The 23,492-nt window shown below is 42.8% G+C and overlaps 1 protein-coding gene across 1 annotated transcript in view; it reads left to right on the top strand.

Moving 5' to 3' along the window:
- The first annotated feature begins 331 nt into the window (after nucleotides 1–331).
- The window catches only part of LOC126278762 (odorant receptor coreceptor-like), a 41,981-nt gene continuing 18,820 nt past the window's right edge, over nucleotides 332–23,492 (top strand). Inside the window, exons 1-4 of the mRNA XM_049979039.1 lie at nucleotides 332–517; nucleotides 5,628–5,771; nucleotides 13,751–14,271; nucleotides 19,869–19,968. Of these exons, the coding sequence (XP_049834996.1) occupies nucleotides 332–517; nucleotides 5,628–5,771; nucleotides 13,751–14,271; nucleotides 19,869–19,968 (951 nt within the window). The remainder of the gene's footprint in view (nucleotides 518–5,627; nucleotides 5,772–13,750; nucleotides 14,272–19,868; nucleotides 19,969–23,492) is intronic.

Here is a 23,492-nt window from a genome sequence, read left to right as displayed (position 1 = left end):
ATTTGGAGCATTATGGGCATGAACCCTCCAACCATATCGTGATTTTGAGGATTTAATGCGCCATTTGGTTATTAAAGTTTTGAAGCTCTTTCTCTCGTATGAACCATCCAGTTTACCTGAAACTGTAATCGTTGGTTTGGCTGTACATGTACAACCGACCCTTTTGGATAATTCCTCCATCGTGCAACGTTCTTTCCTTTGTCTTGGAGTGCATTGATAAGGAATATCATGGATTAATTATTAGAAAGGCGTCTTTTAGCAGATAAAGACCACAGCATAGGAAGTGCGGTCCCTGGTGGGTCCTGCTGGGTCGGCGCTGGGGTGGCTCGGCATGTGGCGGCTGCCCGGTAGCCCGCCAGTCCGGCTCAGAGTGCTCAGAGGTGCTGCAGTGATCGCCCTGGACCTCATTCTCTGCAGCCTCTCTGTGCTGCTGCTTCTGGTGGACCCGCCGTCCGATGCGGAGAGCTACCGTGAGACCTGCTTCTTCACCATGGCGAGCTTCACCTGGCTTGTACGGGTGAGTTCACTTACCTCGCTTGCTGATAGTTCCATCCCCATGCGAATGACTGCCACTGTGCGGAACGCAGTCCCAATCCGAAACCAGGCTCGAGAATGAAGTACAACTTTTAGCACTGAAAGCTTGTTTATTAGACCTACCAAAGTACGGACAGAACAGAAATGATTCCTGACTGAGAGTACCGATACGCCCGCTAAACCCGCTGTGCTGAACAGGTAGTCGGATTGTGGAAATGGCCATAGGTTGAGGTCAGTTTCTCCTTCTAATTGTCAATTATTGTAATTTATTAACCTCCAAAAAAGAAATCTTAGCAGATCAACAAGATAAAAATCCAATTAAGACAGCAATAAAATAATTTTTAAAAAACAGCAAATATATGCAAAGTGCAATACAAATCGCTGAGGGTCACAATTGAAGTTCAAAATTCTAGAATGTAATACCGTTGACTTTTAAAGGCAGAAGGCAGCACTGTTTAAGCTTGAAAGATAAATTTACATCTACAGCTACATGATTACTCTGCAATTCACATTTAAGTGCTTGGCAGAGGGTTCAACGAACCAAAATCATACTATCTCTCTATCATTTCACTCCCGAACAGCGCGTGGCAAAAACGAACAGCTAAACCTTTCTGTTCGAGCTCTGATTTCTCCTATTTTATTTTGATGACCATTCCTACCTATGTGTGTTGGGCTCAACAAAATATTTTCGCATTGGGAAGAGGCAGTTGGTGACTGATATTTCGTGAATAGATCTCGCCCCGACAGAAAACGTCTTTGCTTTAATGAAAAAATGATTCAAATGGCTCTGAACACTATGGGACTTAACATTTATGGTCATCAGTCCCCTGGAACATAGAACTACTTAAACCTAACTAACCTAAGGACATCACGCAACACCCAGTCATCACGAGGCAGAGAAAATCCCTGTCCTCGCCGGAAATCGAACCCGGGAACCCGGGCGTGGGAATCGAGAACGCTACCGCACGACCACGAGCTTCAGACTTAATTCAATGACCTCCATCCCAACTCGCGTATCATATCTGCCACACTCTCTCCTCTATTACGTGATAATACAAAACGAGCTGCCCTTTTTTGCATCCATTCGATGTCCTCCGTCAATCCCACCTGGTAAGGATCCTACACCGCGCAACAGTATTCTAACAGAGGACGAACAAGTGTACTGTAATTTGTCTCTTTAGTGGACTTGTTGCATCTTCTAAGTGACCTGCCAATTAAACGCAACCATTGCCTCGCCTTCCCCACAGTATTATCTACGTGGTCTTTCCAACTGAACTTGTTCGTAATTTTAACACCCAACGTGATAATACAAAACGGGCTGCCCTTTTTTGCATCCATTCGATGTCCTCCGTCAATCCCACCTGGTAAGGATCCTACACCGCGCAACAGTATTCTAACAGAGGACGAACAAGTGTACTGTAATTTGTCTCTTTAGTGGACTTGTTGCATCTTCTAAGTGACCTGCCAATTAAACGCAACCATTGCCTCGCCTTCCCCACAGTATTATCTACGTGGTCTTTCCAACTGAAGTTGTTCGTAATTTTAACACCCAACGTGATAATACAAAACGGGCTGCCCTTTTTTGCATCCATTCGATGTCCTCCGTCAATCCCACCTGGTAAGGATCCTACACCGCGCAACAGTATTCTAACAGAGGACGAACAAGTGTACTGTAATTTGTCTCTTTAGTGGACTTGTTGCATCTTCTAAGTGACCTGCCAATTAAACGCAACCATTGCCTCGCCTTCCCCACAGTATTATCTACGTGGTCTTTCCAACTGAAGTTGTTCGTAATTTTAACACCCAACGTGATAATACAAAACGGGCTGCCCTTTTTTTGCATCCATTCGATGTCCTCCGTCAATCCCACCTGGTAAGGATCCTACACCGCGCAACAGTATTCTAACAGAGGACGAACAAGTGTACTGTAATTTGTCTCTTTAGTGGACTTGTTGCATCTTCTAAGTGACCTGCCAATTAAACGCAACCATTGCCTCGCCTTCCCCACAGTATTATCTACGTGGTCTTTCCAACTGAAGTTGTTCGTAATTTTAACACCCAACTACTTAGTTAAATTGACTGCCTTGAGAATTGTACTATTTATCGAGTAATCGAATTCCAACGCATTTCTTTTAGAGCTCATGTGGATCACCTCACACCTTTCGTTATTTAGCGTCAACTGTCACCTGCCACACCATTCACGAATCTTTTCTAAATCGCTTTTCAACTGAAGCTGGTTTTCGGATGACCTTACTAGACGGTAAATTACAGCAATCTCTGCGGAGAACCAAAGAGAACTGCTCAGATTTTGCAAAATTTTAAGAAAATTGAAAAAAAGGCCATAAGCCTTGAACTGAAGGTAGCTGACAACAGATAATTAAACACCGGTGGCACTTTAAGCCTCCAGGGAGGTCGGTCTCCCCTCGTTCACTTAGGCGAGACAGGTCACCCAACTACACCTGATCCGTCGGAAATCAACCAGGAGACAACCACGGACTGACCGACAAAACGAGTTGTTTGCCACCAATCGGTACATGAGAACTCAAACACAAAAGTTAGGAACGTAATTATTGAAAATATGTATGTAACCACACAACATGAATGGACTTGGCTTGGGTAGTTGAAACCACAACTCAACTTTGACGTCCTGGGTCGGTGAACCACGAAGCTCGTAGCGATCGGACAGCCCCACACGCGCTCCGACACTGCGCAGGGACCGCCAGTGGACCCAGCGACTGCACCGCGCAGAGATATATTCCCTGATCCACAGCAACCGACCTACTGCCTGCTGCTCCGTCCGCGACTGCTGCTCCGTCGCGACTACATTGCTGGTGCGTCTCTCGTTCACTTCCAGTCGCACGAAGGCGGAAATACTGGCTCGGATCCAACCATGCAGAGGAAACACGCCCCCTGGCTAACCGACAACCCTGCACCAGGAAAGGACCGACCCAAGTTCCACAAGATGATAATTGAAAGGGCCAATAAGTTGTCAGAGAACCAATCATACGTCACGCGATCAGACGACCGACCTCTCAGAGCCAATACGCTGACAACTTTTAAAATAATGATCAGTGTAACTAATGCCAACTACTCACACAACCTGAGAAAAACTTGCACGAAGACCTGAACGATACAACAGCGACTAACCACGCACGAAGACAAACCGGGAGTCTATGCACACATGCATGGTGCACGGAATGGCAATTGAATCTCAATGTAGACAAGTGTAATGTGATGCGAATACATAGAAAGATAGGTCCCTTATCATTTAGCTACAAAATAGCAGGTCAGCAACTGGAAGCAGTTAATTCCATAAATTATCTGGGAGTACTCATTAGGAGTGATTTAAAATGGAATGATCATATAAAGTTGATCGTCGGTAAAGCAGATGCCAGACTGAGATTCATAGGAAGAATCCTAAGGAAATGCATTCCGACAACAAAGGAAGTAGGTTACAGTACGCTTGTTCGCCCAATGCTTGAATACTGCTCAGCAGTGTGGGATCCGCACCAGGTAGGGTTGATAGAAGAGATAGAGAAGATCCAACGGAGAGCAGCGCGCTTCGTTACAGGATCATTTAGTAATTGCGAAAGCGTTACGGAGATGATAGATAAACTCCAGTGGAAGACTCTGCAGGAGAGACGCTCAGTAGCTCGGTACGGGCTTTTGTTAAAGTTTCGAGAACATACCTTCACCGAGGAGTCAAGCAGTATATTGCTCTCTCCTACGTATATCTCGCGAAGAGATCATGAGGATAAAATCAGAGAGATTAGAGCCCACACAGAAGCATACCGACAATCCTTCTTTCCACGTACAATACGAAACGGGAATAGAAGGGAGAACCGATAGAGGTACTCAGGGTACCCTCCGCCACACACCGTCAGGTGGCTTGCGGAGTATGGATGTAGATGTAGATGTAGTAGATGTAGATGTAGATGCAAACACACACACACACACACACACACACACACACACACACACACACACTCACACACACACAGCCGACTCATGAACGATCGGCGAGACAAAATATGTATGTCGTTCGGGGCTCTGAGCACTATGGAAATTAACTGCTGAGGTCATCAGTCCCCTAGAACTTAGAACTACTTAAACCTAACTAGCCTAAGGACATCACACACATCCACGCCCGAGGCAGGATTCGAACCTGCGACCGTAGCAGTCGCGCGGTTTCGGACGGAAGTGCCTAGAACAGCTCGGCTACACCGGACAGCTATCGACGCAGAGCTCACTGCTTCTCCAACTGACTGCACTAGTGTCGCATTCCAACTGCCCGACTGGCTGGTCCGAGCTGCGCTCCAGACGCATTCCAACTGACTGGCAGACCCGAACTCGTAACCCAAACTCACTGGCTTACGACAAACAACGACCGGGAAGTAATAGCAGTATAGCAAAGATACTACGAGAGGGGATTTATCGATACGCGCTGCTAGCGCCAGTCATGGTAAGGGAAAGCAGCAACTCAGTGACATTAGTAAATCAAATAAACGTAGTCAGGTGGAAGTATGATAAAAACAGGGTGTAAAATACATGATGACGGGAACACTAGCCACGTACGGCTCAAGTACTAAGTAACAAATATATGATAAGCATAAAAGTCTGAATAAATTTTCATTGTCTGTACCGTTACGGTTATAGTAGTACATTTAACGTATGACCTTCGACAGTAATTATTACGCAAGGAGCAAATTTTACAACAGAAATCAATATACTTCTAATCTATCATATTATTAGTAATTTTACAGAAACTGACAATTTAAATTCAGGCATTCTTCCCAACAGATATATTGGGTCCAAGGAATATTTCCTAGCGCACGATGTAATTTGTAAATTTAATACATGTGTAAATGTTAAATAAATTTCCCAGACTATCTTACAAAGAGAAGCTCTGAAACTGCATTTATATCTTTGAATAGTTGTCGCAATAAACTCACTTTCTTACGGAAACAGTTAACTGAGACATGCTGTCAATTAAATCGTTTTAAAACCAGATTGTATGTCCTGAAAAGTCTGAAGTGTGTGGTCCGCACACATATACCGTCACACAAATGTAATTTTTCTGTCGTTGTTGGCAGGGTACGTTCTTCATGCTGGAGAGTTCCACACTGGAGAACCTAATGTCCATGTTGCTGGATTCGGCGAAGCGGTTTCCTGATGACGGCGTCGGCATCCGTAGCAACTACCGTAAGAAGACCGCCATGTTATCCCTCCTCTGGCAGGTTAGATCTTATTCTGAGTCACCGTCAAGCAAAACCGTGTGTGCTATCAGTTAATGCAGTGCTTTTTATGTGCCAAGCTTGTGTCTTTTCTTGTAGTACGACGGGCTGCTTTAAATTTTAAAAGGAAAAGTATTAAAGGCTATAAAGAGTACCGAAAAGTGATGTCGTTACTTGCAGTCACTGTGCCATGTTTCACAATCTCCATCTCATCTACATCTACATCGACATGGTTACTCTGCAATTAACACTTAAGTGCCTGGCAGAAGGTTCATCCAACCATTTTCATACTATTTCTCTTCCATTCCACTCTCGAATGGCGCGGGAAAAAGGAGCACCTAAATATTTCCGTTCCAGCTCTGATTTCTCTTATTTTATTATGATGATCATTTCTCCCCACGTAGGTGCGTCTCAACAAAATATTTACGCATTTGGAAGACAAAGTTGGTGATTGAAATTGCGTAAATAGATCTCGCCGCGAAGAAAACTGTTTCAGCAACTGCCTCCCAAACTCGCGTATCGTATCACTGACACTCTCACACACATTGCGCTATAACACGAAACGAACTGCCCTTCTTTGCACATTTTCCATGTCCTCCGTCAATTCCACATGGTAAGGACCCCATACCGCTCAGCAATATTCAAGCAGAGGACGGAAATTTTAATGTAGGCAGTCTCTTTCGTGGGTTTGTCCCATCTTCCAAGTGTTCTGCCAACAAAGCGCAGTCTTTGTTTCGCCTTCCCCACAATATTATCTACGTGGTCTTTCCAGTTTAAGTTGCTCGTAATTGTAGTTCCAAGGTATTTAGTAGAATTAGAGCCCTTAGATTTTTGCGATTTATCGTATAACCAAAATTTATCGGATTTCTTTTAGTACCTATGCGGATGACCTCGCACTTTTTTTGTTTAGTGCTAATTGCAACTTTTCGCACCATACAGAAATTCTCTCAAGATCATTTTATAATTGGGATTCCACCTACAGCCTATGTTTTATCCCTCACGTAGTTTTCAGATCATGGTGAGTCTCCTTCTACTGTTGTACACTGACAGAAGGAAATCGCAAGACCAAGAAGGGGTTGTGCGACATCAACCAAAGTTCGTAGGTGTATTTCTACATCTGAAACGTGATGACATTTCAGATTTCGAACCAGCTGCAAAGAGTGGCGCTAATAGTGTCACTACGAGGATGCAGACCAGGTTTGCTTAAAACACGCTGTAACAGCATTGAGCATTAATTTGGAATTTGGAAATTTGCGGAAAGTTCCTATGGGACCAAATTGCTGAGGTCATCGGTCCCTACTACTTGATCTAACTTAAACTAACTTATGCTAAGGACAACACACACATCCATGCCCGAGGGAGGACTCGAACCTCCGACGTGGGGAGCAGCGCGTACCGTGACAAGACGCCTAAGACCACGCAGCTACCCCGTGCGGCGAGCGTTAATTACTTTGAGATAGGGCGTGGTGCCTTGTTGTTAGTCAAGAATGTCTTTAAGGTGCCAAAGACCCAACAATCAGTTTGAACGAGGTCGTGTAACAGGGTTACGAGAAACTGGTGTTCCTCCTGCGATACAGCAGAAAGACTTGGCACCATTGTAAACACTATATTTCACTGCTGGCAGCGGTGGTCACAAGAAAGTATCGTCGCAAGAAGACCGGTCTCCGTAGGACCACGTGGTACTACCGAGAGGGAAGACCATCGTGTCTGGTGCATCTGCAGCAGCAATTTGAGCAGCAGGTGGCACCACAGTTGCACAACGGTCAGTTACAAATCGGTTACTTTAAGGACAGCTCCGAGCCAGACGCCCTGTATCGTGCACTCCACTCACCTCAAAGCAACTTCTTTTATGACATCAGTCGTGTCAAACGATAGCTCATTGGAGGACAGGTTAGGGGTCCGTTGTGTATTCTGATGAAAAGTGCGTCTGCATTGGTGTTGGTTAGAAAGAGGGAAATTGAAGGCCTGCAACTAGCCTGTCTGAATGGTAGACCCACTGGACCTACACCTGGAGTTATGGTCTGGGAAGCAATTCCGTATGACAGTAGGATAACTCTCGTGGTTACTTCAGGTACCCTGACTGCAAATTTGTACGTCACTCTGATGGTTCGTCCTGCTCTGCTGCCGTTCACGAACGGTATTCCATGGGGTGTTTTCAATCAGGACCACACTCACGCCGGCCGCTGTGGTTGAGCGCTTCAAGGCGCTTCAGTCTGGAACTACGCGACCGCTACGGACGCAAGTTCGAATCCTGCCTCGTTAGTTAGGTTTAAGTAGTTCTAACTTCTGGGGGACTGATGACCTGAGATGTTAAGTCTCATAGTGCTCAGAGCCATTTCAACCATTTGAATTTAACACTCGCCTACGTACTCGTGTTGCTGTTGTTAACCCAACATGCTCTACAGAGTGCCGACATGTTGCCTTTGCCTGCTCGATCACAGGATCTGTCTTCAGTCGAGCACATACTGGACATCATCGAACAACAAATCCAATGTCATCCACAAAGTGACATCCGGCATCTGTAGAGCGCAATGCATGCACTTTTGCATGCTGCAATAATGGTTCTGGCGGTTACACCGGTTACTTACGTACCAGGATTTCACTTTTGCAATGGTTTTTCTCGTTCTTACAGTAACATTTGATCATCCAGTGTGAATCACTTAAGTGTATTACCTAGACAAATATATTCCACTATCACTTAAGTGTGTTACCTAGACAAATGTATTCCAGAAGTTTCATTACTCAAGAGTAATTATTTTTTGGTGTTGCGATCTTTTTCCGTCAGCTTATTTCTGCCAAAATACGGAGCTTAGTTTACTGATATCGCAGTTAGACATTGTAACAGAGTAACTTCTTAAATAATGGGCACTACACAAATAGAAAATGCGCGATATTGATACCAGTCCTCTAAAGCTGAAGACATCTAACATTTTCTGGCCGTTATTATTTGTTTCATTTATTTTACTTTCATAATTTTTATTGCTGATACGCATACACATAGAAACTGAAGCAGTTCTGAAATTTTTTCTATATATAATTTTAATTAATACCGCTTTTTTCAGCTAATTCACGAGTTACTAAGTTAACACTACATTAAATGAACTACATGTACTACCATCACACCGAGTGAGGTGGCGCAGTGGTTAGCACACTGGACTCGCATTCGGGAGGACGACGGTTCAATCCCGTCTTCAGCCATCCTGATTTAGGTTTTCCGTGATTTCCCTAAATCGTTTCAGGCAAATGCCGGGATGGTTCCTTTGAAAGGGCACGGCCGTTTTGCTTCCCAATCCTTCCCTAATCCGAGCTTGCGCTCCGTCTCTAATGACCTCGTTGTCGACGGGACGATAAACACTAACCACCACGACCACCTACTACCATCACTGTTTACGTACTCTCTTCACTTGTTAATTAAAGTCTCAGTCCATTCTTTAATTACCCCTGTAAATTACGTACTGTATTACAAGCTCGTCCTTAGATTTAGAATAGTGATTATTGTTGCCTTCTGCATATTGTTACCTTTTTTTCTACAGAAAATCCTTCCCGAATATTTAGATAGAAACTGAACAGTTAATAAAACAGAGTATACGAATAAATAAAAGATTGCAGAGAAAAGTTCTTAATTGTTGTGGGGAATTCCTTTTCAAAATAGGAGGTGCGCCGCAAGAAAATCTTTCAACTTCGAGCTGGGTACTTGGAGTTTATCGCAGTCTCTTGCAGCTCTGCTAGTAGCCTATTGAAAATGAGACCAGCTGATAATTGCAAATCTTTCAGTAAGATGATAACGGACATGTTATCCAAGTGACAATCGGTTTTCCGTCTAGTGTTCTCGAAATGAATGTTGCAGTTTCTTGTGAATGAGTCAGTACTAGCGGAAAGAGTGAGTCAGACTAAGGACATCCTTCTTGAATGCACGGAGTTGCCCGAAAATATGACACCATAGAAGGTAATAGAGTGAAAGTAAGCAAAATAAAAATATCTTCGCGTTTCAGTGCCATAGACCGAGTAAATTATTTGTAAAGTGAAAGTAGCACTCAGTTTCCTCTCAAGATACGAAAACGATTCTTTCTAGAAAGTACTAAGAAGTTACAATAGTCGACTTAACTCTCTGACTGATAAGTTTGGGAGAGCAAAATTTCGCTTTCACAAGACTTCTGTGCCACAAACTGATTGTATTGCTTTTTGATACAGTTAAGCATTAATTTCTACTCTGAATACCACGGGCTGATGTACAGTGAACACGAAAGTAAAACTCTCTCTGCCAACTTGAAAGCAAATCTTAAGACGTTCTGGTCTTATGTTAAATCTGTAAACTTATCGAAACCATCTGCCCAGATACTCTGTGACCAAAACCGCATTGGAACAATGGATGACACAGTAATGGCCGAAATACTAAACCTCTTTCACAGTGGAAGACCGCACTGTCGTTCCTCCTTTAAATCGTCATACGAGAGACAGAAAAAGAGATATCAAAATAAGGAACAAAGGAATATAAAACCAACTGAAATCGCTCAACGGAGGAAAGGCTACTCGATCGATGGAGTACCAATTCGACTTTACACAGAGTATGCGAAAGAACTTTTCCCTCATCTGGCAGCACTGTAGAGTTAGTCCCTAGAGAAGCGAAGTGTTCCTAGTGATTGGAAACAATCACAGGTCATTCTCGTTTGGAAGAAGGGTCGCCCAGCAGAAGTATAAAACTATAGGTCTACATCACTGAGGTCGATCTGCTGCAGAATCGTGGTACACCTTTTATGCTCGTGTATTATAAAATTTAAGGATATCAAAAATCTCCTCTGTGGGAAGCAACATGGCTTCCGGAAACAACGATCGTGTGAATCCCAGCTCGATCTATTAGCTCACAAGATCTAAAAATCAATAGATGGATGCCCTGTTATTTGAGTTGCACAAGGTATTCGGTACGGTTCCGCACTGTTTCGTAGTGAAAGAAATACGAGCGTACGGAATATCAAACAAACTCTGTGATTGGATTGAGGAGTTTGTAGCAATATGAACACAGCAAATCATTCGGGAGTGAGAGAAATCTTCAGTCGCAAAAGTAACTTCGGACGTGCCCCAGGGAAGTGTTATGACGCCATTACCTTCCACAATACCAAACATTACTTAGTAGATGACGTCGGAAGGTACGTGATGCCTTTCGCGGCCGATGCTGTTGTATACCCTTATAGGGGAATGTAGGAAGACGTGCCAGCCGGTGTGGCCGTGCGGTTCTAGGGGCTTCAGTCTGGAAATGCGTGACCGCTACGGTCGCAGGTTCGAATCCTGCCTAGGGCATTGATGTGTGTGATGTCCTTAGTTTCATTAGGTTTCAGTAGTTCTACGTTCTAGGGAACTGATGACCACAGATGTTAAGTCCCACAGTGCTCAGACCCATTTGAACCATTTTTTTTGTAGGAAGACGTGCAGAGATCGGCCCTTGGTGCAGGGCGTGGCCAATGATCCTCAATATAAACAAATGTGGCTATTGCGAATACATACAGAGAACGATTTATGATTACACAACTGCAGAATAATCATTGGAAGCTGTCCTTGAAGATATCTAGGAGTCCGAGTAGTACAATGACCACACAGAAATACTTGCGAGTAGGGCAGATGTCAGCCTCATATTCATTGGAAGAATTCTTAGTAGATGTATTTCGTCAACAAAGGAAACAGGTTGCAAAACAACCGTCCGACCAATACTTGAATATTATTCTCCAGTGTCTTATTAGAACCTGACAGAGATGTTAGATAAAGAGAGAACCAAAGAAGAGCAGCATGTTTCGTTACACATTTGTATAGTAAGCACGAAAGCGTCACGGAGATTTTCAGCCAAATCCAGTGGCAAAGTTTGCGACAGAGGCGTTCTGCGCCATCGCATGGAATACTATTAAAAGTTTTGAGAGCGTGCGTTCATAGAAGAATCAACATATACATTGCTACATCCTGCGTATATCTCACTAAAGAAAACCATGAAGGTAAAATATGAGAGATTGGAGGCGAGGCGGAGGCTTACTAGCATTCGTTCTTCCCACGAACAATTCACGATACAACTGGAAAATGGGAAGTGAACACTGGAACGCAAGGTAGTCTCCGCCACACATCGTAAAGTGCCTTGCAGAGTATAGATGCAGATGCAGATGTTCCAATTACCCTTTTAACCATATCAGTTACATTACATCTTCCACAATAATACTTGCGTGATTTTCATATGTCATGCTTAGTGGCATATCATTGGTGTACGAGGGGAGTTACAAGGTGTCTCTGGAAGCAGGTTGGTTTTATTCAGAATTCCAGTACACCATATTATTCCTCATTGTTTTGTCTACAAAAACCTATTTTTCAAAATAATCTCCGTTCAATGAGATGGTCTTACGTCACCTTGTTGGGAAGTCCTGCATGCCCGTATGGTATCACACTACTGCTGGATGTTGCAGCCGACGTCTTGTACCATCAATAACTTCCCAATTATCCACGTACTGCTCCTCGCGGAGTGCGTCCTTCATTGCGCCAGAGAGAAGGAATTCGGAGGGTGCAAGATCCGGGCTGTAGGATAGATAATGAAGAACAGTCCAATGAAGTTTTGTAAGATTATCTAGGGTTCGCAGACTTGTGAGAGGCCTTGCGTTGCCATGGAGATGGAGAATTTCGTTTGCGTTGATGTCATTTCTTCAATTTCCTGTGAGTAGGGCAATACACTAGTTGGTAGCACCATGGTGGAAGACACCAAGCAGAATAACCTCTTGAGAGTCCTAGAAGACTCTCGCCTTGACTTTAACATCTGAAGATGCGACTTCGAATTTTTGGTTTCGTGAGAGGTGGTGTGGGGTCACTTTATTGATTGACGTTTTGTTTCCGGGGCGAAGTGACAAACCCATGTTCCGTCGCGTGTGGTGATGTTCAATGTGAAATAGTCACCATCAGTTTCGTAACGCGCAAGCAACCCCACACAGATGGTTCGTCCAGCCTGTGTGACCGCACGTCACAACACTGCAGGACTGACAGCCGTGTGCTGGCGGTCGGCACGAGGGAGATAGGACAAGTTGGTGCGACATCGTTGCGATGATCCCAGAATCCTTGTCCAACGACTCGCGGTGCTTTTGCTTACTGCCAGGTCTCCGCAGATATTCTGCAAGCGCCTGTGAATATCTGTGATGCTCTGGTTTTCCGCCGAAAGAAACTCAAAGACAGCTCTCTGCTTGGAACGCATCTCCGGTAGAGACGCCATTTTGAAGTTATTCAAGACATTTTAGGGACGGAAGCAGGAGTGTTCCACAATGCACTGCAACAAATTCCGGATTCAGAATGAGATTTTCACTCTGCAGTGGAGTGTGCGCTGATATGAAACTTCCTGTCAGATTAAAACTATGTGCCGGATCAAGACTCGTACTCGGGACCTATCCTTTAGCGGGCAAGTGCAGAGTTAAAATCTCCTTCTGGAAACATCCCCCAGGCTGTGGCTAAGCCAGGACTCCGCAATATCCTTTCCTTCAGGAGTGCTAGTTCTGCAAGGTTCGCAGGAGAGCTTCTGTAAGGTCTGGAAGGTAGGAGACGAGGTACTGGCAGAAGTAAAACTGTGAGGAAGGGGCGTGAATCGTTCTTGAGTAGCTCATATGGTAGAGCACTTGCCTGTGAAAGGCAAAGTTCCCGAGTTCGAGTCTCGGTCCGGAACACAGTTTTAATCTGCCAGGAAGTTTCAAATTCCGTATTTTTTTTAAGCCGAATCTGGCCGAGAAAAAAATGTGTTTCATTACTTGTTCTCTTAGTTTATTGAGAAAACTAACGGACCCATAGGAGAACAATATGCCACGCGCCACTTTGTACGACTTCAGTCTGACACCAATCTTTTCAATCTTTGTTGACACTCTAAGTCACCTCTCTGCTTCCCACCTCCCAGATTTCGAGCGAACCACTGCTGAACTCTTTCCCTAATCCAATAGCGCAATAACCTATTAAATATGGATGTCTCCTGTTTGTTCCAGGCTGCTCCAGTCCTGGTGTTACCGGCGTGGCTAGCGCAGCCGGTGCTGGAACGGCGTTACGTGACGACTGGGAACATCACTGAGCTCTCCTGGCGCCCCGTGCTGTACATGTTGACGCCTGGGGACGGACAGGCCTCACCGAACTACGAAACAGTGTACGTCCTCCAAGTTGTCTCCGTCCTGGTCGCTGTACAAACCAGCGTCATGATGGACATTTACTTCTCTCACGGTTTGCTGCTTCTAGCCGCCGAACTGGATGTCCTCAATGCAAATATCGCTCGTATGCGACTGACGGCAGCAGCACGGATGGAAAGCCAGTCGATGGGGAACATGACCGTTCTGGAACATTCTGGTACAAACACAAGGCCTTCTAAAGGAATTCATTTCTACAACAAGAATAAAATAATAGCAGAAGACGAGCTGCATAACAGTGCACCTCTCTACGAAAATACAAGCGACACATATCGAGAACTCTACAAGAGCTTAGTGAAGAATGTTCGCCACCATCAGAGGATCATGATGTAAGTGCGGTACACACACTGCTTAGAAAAGGTTGTAATGGTACCTGTGAAGTTCCGACGGTAGCCAGTAAGTTATTTGAATATTTTTTTCCCATACTTTTGCCATTTATGTACTTACTCACATAGCATGACGTGCAGCGTGCTAGACGGGTGACAGGAAGATCAGGGACACCAGTATCGAATCCGCAAGGCTGATTATCGACCGCAGCCGGTGGCCTGGCCAGTCTGAGGTAGGGTTCTTGATGAAACATCAATACATAGATATTTTTTCCTTAAAATATTGATATACGATGTTTGACAATAAAGTAATGAGACTGATTTTCTTTGCATGATGTGGCAACCCTGCAGGCTTGCCTAGGCACAATACCTTTGACCCTGGTCTATAAGCTGCTTCTAGTCCAAGCGGCACATTGATGCAGCCGGCCGCAGTGGTCTCGCGGTTCTAGGCGCGCAGTCCGGAACCGAGCGACCACTACGCTTGCAGATTCGAATCCTGCCTCAGGCATGTATGTGTGTGATGTCCTTAGGTTCGTTAGGTTTAAGTAGTTCTAAGTTCTAGAGGACTGATGACCACTGCAGTTGAGTCCCATAGTGCTCAGAGCCATTTGAACCACATCGATGCAACTACTGTCTCTCGACACGGAAATAAAACCGCATAATATTGCTCAACGGTATGCCATTCCTTTTTGCGTTAAATTGGGTGAAAAAGCGACGACAACTTACGGTAAGCTTCAGAAGGCTTTTGGAGAGGGGGTTATGTCGAGAGCCCAAGTTTTTCGTTGGCATAAAATGTTTAGTCAATGCAGAACGAATGTTGAAGATGAAGACCGCAGCAGACGACCATCAATCTCACGGGAAGATGTCAACTTGGCCAGGGTGCGTGAACTAGTACGATCTAATCAAATATTATCCGTGAAAATGACTGCAGAAGAACTGAACATCAATCGAGAAACGGTTCGTCTAGTAATTACTGAAGATCTTGGTATGAGAAAGATATGTGCAAAAATTATCCCCAAAACCCTCACACCACAAAAGCGAGAAACACGGAAAAATGTGGCAGCCGATTTGTTAGAGCAAACGGAAATCAATCCAGAATTGTTGAGCCGTGTTATCACTGGAGATGAAAGTTGGTTTTTTCAGTACGATCCAGAGATTAAAAGCCAAAGTTCGCAATGGTGCTCAAAGGGATCACCCAGACCAAAAAATGCTCGCATGTCAAAATCATAAGTGAAATGCTTGTTTGTGTGCTTCTATGATTCCAACGGAATTGTTCATAGAGAGTGGGTGCCTGGACAAACAGTTAACCAATATTACTACAAAGAGATTTTAGAAAGACTTCATAAAAGAGTTCTTCTTGTCTGTGGCAACATTGCTGATAATTGGATTCTGCATCACGATAATGAGCCATCCCATACTGCTCTGTCAGTACAGCAACTTTTAACCTTAAAACAAATTTCATTACTACCACAGCCACCTTATTCACCAGATATCGCTCCGTGCGACTTTATTCTATTTCCAAGAGTCAAAACGGTGGTCAAGGGACACCATTTTCAAACAAAACAAGATGTCCAAAAAGCTGTGACGAGGGTCTTGGAGGATATTACAGAAGATGAGTTCATGTTACCATCAATGGCAGAAACGCTGGAAAAAGTGGGTGCAATCAGGAGGGAACTACTTTGAAGGAGACAACACTAAACTTGACTAAAACGTTAAACAACATTTTGTTCGTATCAGTCTCATTACGTTATTGTCGTACCTCGTATACCGGCGATATCCCTTTCCACCGATATATCGATATCAAAATGGCTATACAGAGTGCCGATATTTTTATTTTATATAATTTTTTTACAGTTTTCGGTACATATCTGAAGTTGTTGTTTTGAAATTGTGGTAGAACGTAATTTTACTCTCTTTGTGTGGAGTAGTCTTACTACTTTTTGAGATTTCATCACATCAGGTCTTTCACTTTGACTGTGTGAAGCAAGTACATGTGGCACAAAAGAAGAAGTAGTCCGATTTCAATGTGGAGTGGCGGTGTGAATGGAATAACAAAATTTCCTATGTGAAGAAATATCAGACCACTGGCATTTAAAAACAATTTCTAATGCAGCTATCGGACTATTTCTTCAAATCAGCATACTTCAAAGACAGCTTCTGGAAAAGATGGGCATAAATCTAAGTGACAATACTGCACTTTCCGGTGGCCGGGGCCGTGTGAGTGAAAATGGTGAAGCAATTATCGCTCGGCTCTGCCAACTCACACTGCAACAGTTAGATCACCACACAATTTTCACAGTGTAACTGCTATATCACTGACTCTGGCAGAAAGGAAAAAATAGGAAAATCGACATGAAGTGTTCCGGATGAATCCGATACGTGACGAAACCGAACGCCGGACCAATCGGAAGCCTTTTATTGTGCCACTTACACGCAGTTACCATTGTTAGCAAAGTGGTTATTACCAAGCGTGAACGTGCAACGTTTTTCTTCCAGTTCTTGCTGTAAGAGGGATAGGCAGGCTGCTAGCTTGCTGATGTCCAGAATACCTAATAGTTAATCAATAGTTAAATATACAGCTCTGAAACGGGTAGTATTTTCCAAATGAGCAGCAGATATTTTTATAGGCACGTACGTCGATAGTTATTCCGTCGATAATTGATATATCGATACTATTTTCGGTATTCTGAAGGCCGGTAGTGACATTTTTAAATATCGATACATTGGATTCCAGATATTTTGAAAAATATCAACAGTCCTAGTTTGTGTTTCCCATTTTCGTTTACGCACGGCCCCACTTTCCGCCTCATGAAATTCGACACGCGAAGAGTTATAATACGATCACACAGACACACACACACACACACACACACACAATTCGCAGACAGGGGGTGCACACGACTTCCGTCACTCAGGTAACTCACGACTGGATTAGAGTATATTAGATTAATTATTCATTCCATAGACACATAAAAGAGGGAATCCTCCTGGGTGTGGAACATGTCAGATAAACAGATTACAAAAATGTAATTAGAAAAATTACGGTAGGAAGGACATCCGGCTACAAAGTTAAATAAACTAAAAACTGCCAAAATTTCAGCATAGCTGCTCCCGTATATAAAAACGGGAAAAACGCTAACGAGAGGAAGAAGAACAAGATTTCTGATTTACGGCCGTACCCAGTCATCATGATTACAGTGTTAGGTCGCGATCGTTGACGTACATAAAATTCTTCTCAGATTGTATAGCTATCTTTCAGACTTTGATTGTACTTACATTAGAAAAAGTTAATGCCATCCTATCAACAAATGTATACACAGTCCCTTTCTTATGAAAAATACTTTTCCATTCCTTCTCATCCCTCTGTGAGTCTCATTTTGCTGTGTCGGTCGTAAAAAGTGGTATTTCGTCTTAATGAATTTTCACTCTGCAGCGGAATTTGGGCTGACGTGAAACTTTCTCCCGGATTAAAACTGCGTGTCCTACCGAAACTCGAACCAGGAGCCTTTTTCTCTTCGCTGGCAGTGCTCTACCGACTGAGCTATCCTCACGCTTTTTACGATCAGCAAGTGTATCATTACTTCCTTCTACTTACCAAAATTCACAGAAGATCTCTTGCTTGCCTTCTGCAACTTGCACGCCTGGAAGAAAGGGAACTGTGGAGGAATGGCCACAGCGCAAGGGATTGTTTCCAGAATAACAATTCACCCTGAAGTGGAGTTCGCGCTGATTTAAAAGTTCTTCTGGTACGTCCTACCGAGATTCGAAGTTCGCGCTGATTTAAAAGTTCTTCTGGTACGTCCTACCGAGATTCGAAGACGGAAACGTTGCTTTTGTGGGTAAATGTTTATGTGTTCCAGGATAAAATGTTCATCGGAGGACTATTCAGGTTTGTGAAGATTAGAGGCATCGTCATCTTGAGGTCTGTCCCATGTTAGACAGTGTTTCGCATCTCCATCTCCGATGGTCCAATGCTTCCTTTCTAATACGGCTGTTCGTGCTGCCTTCCTGTATATCGCCCAAGGTGTAAAGTCTCTTCCCCTCTCCTTCCCTTCCACAGCTGCTTTTAAGAGCGCCTCCTTTCTTAATATGTCCAGTCAAATGGATTTCTCCGCTCTCGCTCCGAGCGGATCGGGACAGTGGTTATCATACCTGGGCTTGAATTCGACACGAGGACATTTCAAATCCGCGTGCGGCCATCCTGATTCAAGTATTCAGTGAAACTCCTATGTTGATTCAGGCAAACGCCGGGAAGTTCACTTAGAAAGATCACTGCCGATTTTCTTCCCCATTCTCCTTTAATCCAATCCTCTGCTCCATCTCTAATGATGTCACTGTCGATGGGACGTTAAACTCTTATCTTTCTTCTTTCCTTCTGCTGTTGCACTCTTCTCAGAACCTCTTCATTTCCCGCCCGCACATCTCAAATGTCTCCTGCATTGCTCTTTTTCCTCATTGCACACGTTTACACACCAAATATTTGTCCATATATCTGCCGAAAACTCAAATTCCTCTTTCACCATTTCGATCCCGGGTTTTATTTTTGCGCAGCACTTTTAGCTGCCTTCTATTCTACTTTGCACATGTTCTAATGTTTCTCAAACATAATTAACTTTATCTTATATTCCCTCTTAATGGCATTATATTTGTTTCCCTTGCACTTATTTACATTCCGTACCGCCTTCCTTAAGCTCCAATGATCTGCACTATCACAGGCACTTTTTTCGCGCCCATATTCTTAGACCAAGTTAATTGACTAATTGGTAATTAATTGAAACCCTCAGATGCCGACAGGTGTTGTTGATATACCTCGATGGGGAAAGCTGAAAATGTGTGCCCCGACCGACACCCGAACCCGGGATCTCCTGCTTACATGGTAGACACTCTATTCATCTGAGCCACCGATGACACAAATGAATAGCGCGACTGCAAGGACTAATCCCTTTCACACCTCCCGTGTGACCCACATTCCCAACTGTCCACAATTCTACATACGTAATGAACCTAATAGAGTTTTGCCCATCCACTCATTACTCGCGCACACTTTTGCGATGCCTGTAAAAGTTCGGGCAACCTGTGCGCATTCGCACAGACTAAGGTCAGTGGCTGGGTAGACTTTAACTATGTATATGAAGATAGTAATTGTTTTCAAAAGAACAGATACCATTGATGGCCGTGCAGCCGGTGCTTCCTGGTAAAAGTGGCCACGCACAGGAGTATATATTTGACAACATTTGACGGGCGAAATTATCTTGCGATATTCTAAATAACGCTTGAGAAGTACGCGCTATTGCTTACACATTTTGTTGTCCTAATAGACTGCTACGAGTGTACGATGTTTACAGTAAATCCGCGTTCCAAACGTCGTGGCCTCCTCTTCTCAGAACGCTTCCTTGGTGCTGCGACTTTTTATCCGTCAGTGTAGTAGGAATTATTATTTTTTAATCTAGAGTAACCACTGCAAAATTTCTTGTCTGTGAAACGGTGAGACAGAAATATTCTTTAACTTTTTATTTTCTCTAAATATATATAAGAACGTAGCATCTAAACTCATTCTGGAGCAATGTGAGCTCTCATGGAATCAAATATTACTGTTACAGATGCACCGACGAGCTGCAGGGAGCGATGAGTAAATCTATTACGATTGTGCTGGTGGTTAGCACTTTTGTCATTTGTTTGAATGCTTTCGGATTTGTGGAGGTAAGCAGGTTACACGGTAATTATTGGAAAATGGTAAGGCTTATACTACAGTAAAATTAGTAAAGTAGATGTCACAGGAGAGACAAAACGCAGAGTGTTTACGGATTTGTTTCCTCAGAATACAGAGGTTAAAACATTTGAATCATGTTGAGGAGTGCTTTTCAAATATGACCATAAGACGATTCCGCCTAAAATTATCTTTGTTTTACCTGATCCTTACAACGTAACTTGATAATTCTATTACACAATCCTTGAAGGAGTCACACTTAATTATTACCGGATAAAACGTGCTAGTGAATGTGGGTACAGTACGGACTCAAACATTTACGTGACTCATTGACGCCTATGCGGGGTGACCCATGGTCGTTCCTTTGAGCATACATCTCAACACGGTAAGATTCCAGAAATATCTTCGTAGCAAAAAATTGTTCAGCTGCGAATGGGACTTCTGCACTGTGGATTTCTTAGAAACTGAATCTATTCCGGGAATCGAAGATATCGATGATTTTTGCCTTTTATCGACATTGATACTGGCAGGATATTGGTCCCCAGGAATTCGAAGACTTTCAACAATGTTTTAATATCAGGTTTCAAGTCTGATAATAGATGATAAAAGAAATATTTCTTTCACGTGATATAATTACAAATTAACCATTCATTGACTGTTTTCCTTTACTTGTACTGTAAAACCTTCAAAGGGAAGTGCTCTGTAGATTTTAATGAGTGATTGGCCCAGCATCAAAATGCTTGACATATAGTGCCATATCTTTTGATTGTGAACTTAGAAGATTAACGTTTTTACATTACTAAAAGATTATCGACCTCAGTATGTGAAGTAAATTTCAACTTGATATACGTGTATCTACGCGTTGCTGAGGAGAAATGGGATGATGAGAGGGAGGGACAGACAACGGATGAATAATAACTGACAAAAACTTTTTCTTTCATATAATTACAACATTCACAATTTTCGAATTTCTTCCTTTGGTTGTAGTTTGAAACCTTGCTAATAAGCCAATCTCATGATTCTAAGTCGACGGGAAGTACCTTGTAGGTTCTGAGGAATGAGTTTACGAATGTTAAAATATATGGCCGTTACCTTTTGGTAACAACGACTTTAGAAGCTTAAGATTTCTTACACTGCCAAGTGACTACAGACCCTAGTATGTCAGTTTCAACGTAATATGTGTATACTTTTTGAGAAAAAAGGGGCTTAACAGACCAACATACAGACAGATTGATAACAAATGACAACATATTTTTCCGTGCAATATAATTACAATTTCACAATTTTCGGAAATGGGACTTACACACTGTCGTACAACAAACGACAAAAAAATTTTTGTCTGATGATACAATTACAAATTTACAATTTTGGATTGTTTTTATTTGTACTGTGATACGTTGCTTCTTGTCAAATTTCATGTTTCTAGGTCACTGGAAAGTACCTTATAGGTTTTGATTAGTGAGTTTGTATCACAATATGTGACGTAAACTGCGCATCTTATGACGGCGTTGATTTAGAAGCCGAAATTTATTACACCACCTAGTGATAGTAGACCTTAACACCTGACATAAATTTGAACTTGGTACATCTCGTTGCTGAGAGAAATAGGTCTTAACAAACAGACACAGACATTCCTGCAAAAATGAAAAAGAAATTATTTTTCGTCTGATGTAATTACAAATTACCTACTTTTGTATTTTTTTCCTTTTCTCTTACTGTCAACACTTCCTTCATGCCAAATTTCATGATTCTTGGTCAACGGGAAGCATCTTAAAGGTTTTGGTGTGAGTTTTTGAGTACAAAACTATGTGACATAAATGGCCTTTTCATTCGACTGCATTGGCTTAGAAGCTTACACCGCGAATGAGCCGTACACCTTAGTATTTGACACAAATTTGAACCTAACACGACAACCTGTTACTGAGAAAAGGTGTCTTACCAGACGGAGAGGCTGACTGATAGTTAAAAAAATGACAAATTTTTCTTTTTCGTATGATATAACTATAAATTAGCAATTTTAGGATTTTATCCTTTACCTTTACTCTGAAATCTTGCTTCTTCTCAAATTTCATTCTAGGACAACGGGAAGTACCCTACATATTTTCATGAGTGAGTTTGTAAGTATCAAAATTTATGATATAGATGGTCGTATCTTTTGATTGCATTGACTTACAAGATTATATTTTTTACACCGCCGGCCGGTGGATATAACGTGAACATCAACAACAGCAAAACGAGGATAATGGAATGTAGTAAAATTAAGTCGGGTAATGCAGAGGGAATTAGACGACAAATAGTTTGGACAAGAAGAGAATAGAAGCTTTCCAAGTTTGGTGTTACAGAAGAATGCTGAAGATTAGATGGGTAGATCACATAACTAATGAGGTGGTACTGAATAGGATTGGGGAGAAGAGGAGTTTGTGGCAAAAGAAGGGATCGGTTGGTAGGACACGTTCTGAAGCATCAAGGGATCACCAGTTTAGTATTAGAGGGCAGCGTGGACGGTAATAATCGTAGAGGGAGACCAAGAGATGAATACGTTAAGCAGATTCAGAAGAATGTAGGTTGCAGTAAGTCCTGAGTCCTAGCAGATGAAGAAGCTTGGACAGGATAGAGTAGCATGGAGAGCTGCATCAAACCAATCTCAGGACTGAAGACCACAACAACAACAACATTCCAGTCTCTGTATGTCCCTATGGGTATTACTCTCTATACCTCGCCTTAGTACCATAGAGGTTATTCCAAGACGTCTTAACATATATCCTAGCATCCTGACCCACCTTCTTTGCTTTCCTCTATAATTATTATCTTATGATGCACCTAATTTTCACCATTCTTCTGCAGCACCACATACCAAACGCTTCGACTCTCCTCTTTTCCGATTTCCCACCATGCATGATTCGCTACCACACAATGCTGCCCTCCAAATGCACATTGTTATAAATTTAGTCCTTTCCTCAAACTGAGGATAAATTGAATTCGAGTAAACTTCTCTTAGCCAGAAATTCCCTCTTTGATTGTGCTACTCTGCTTTTTATGTTATCCTTGCTTCGTCCGACATACGTTACTTTGCTTCGAAAGGAGCAAAATACTTAAACTTTCTCTGCTTCGTGATCACCAATTACAATGTTAAGTTTCTCGCCTTTCTCATTTTTGCTACTTCCCATTACTATTGCCTTTTTTCAGTTTACTCTCAATCAGTGTTCTGTATTTCTTAGACTGTTAATTCGACTCAAAAGATTCTGTAATTCGTCTTCACTTTCAATGAGGATAGAAATGTCGTCAGCGAATCGTATCATTGATATCTTTTCACCCAACATTTTAATCCTAGTCTTGATGTTTTGTCTTACTTCCATCATTGCTCCTTCGATGTATAAATTGAACACTAGGCATGAAAGGCTGCATCGCTCTCTTGCACTCTTTCTAATACGATCACTTAGTTCTTGGTCCTCCAATCTTGTTCCCTCTTGGTTCTAGTACATGCCAGCGGGACATTAAATCCAGTCTTCCTTTATCT

The sequence above is a fragment of the Schistocerca gregaria genome, chromosome 6 (genome assembly GCF_023897955.1).
Source record: "Schistocerca gregaria isolate iqSchGreg1 chromosome 6, iqSchGreg1.2, whole genome shotgun sequence".
Lineage (NCBI taxonomy): Eukaryota > Metazoa > Arthropoda > Insecta > Orthoptera > Acrididae > Schistocerca > Schistocerca gregaria.
This window is presented reverse-complemented; position numbering and strand designations above follow the sequence as displayed.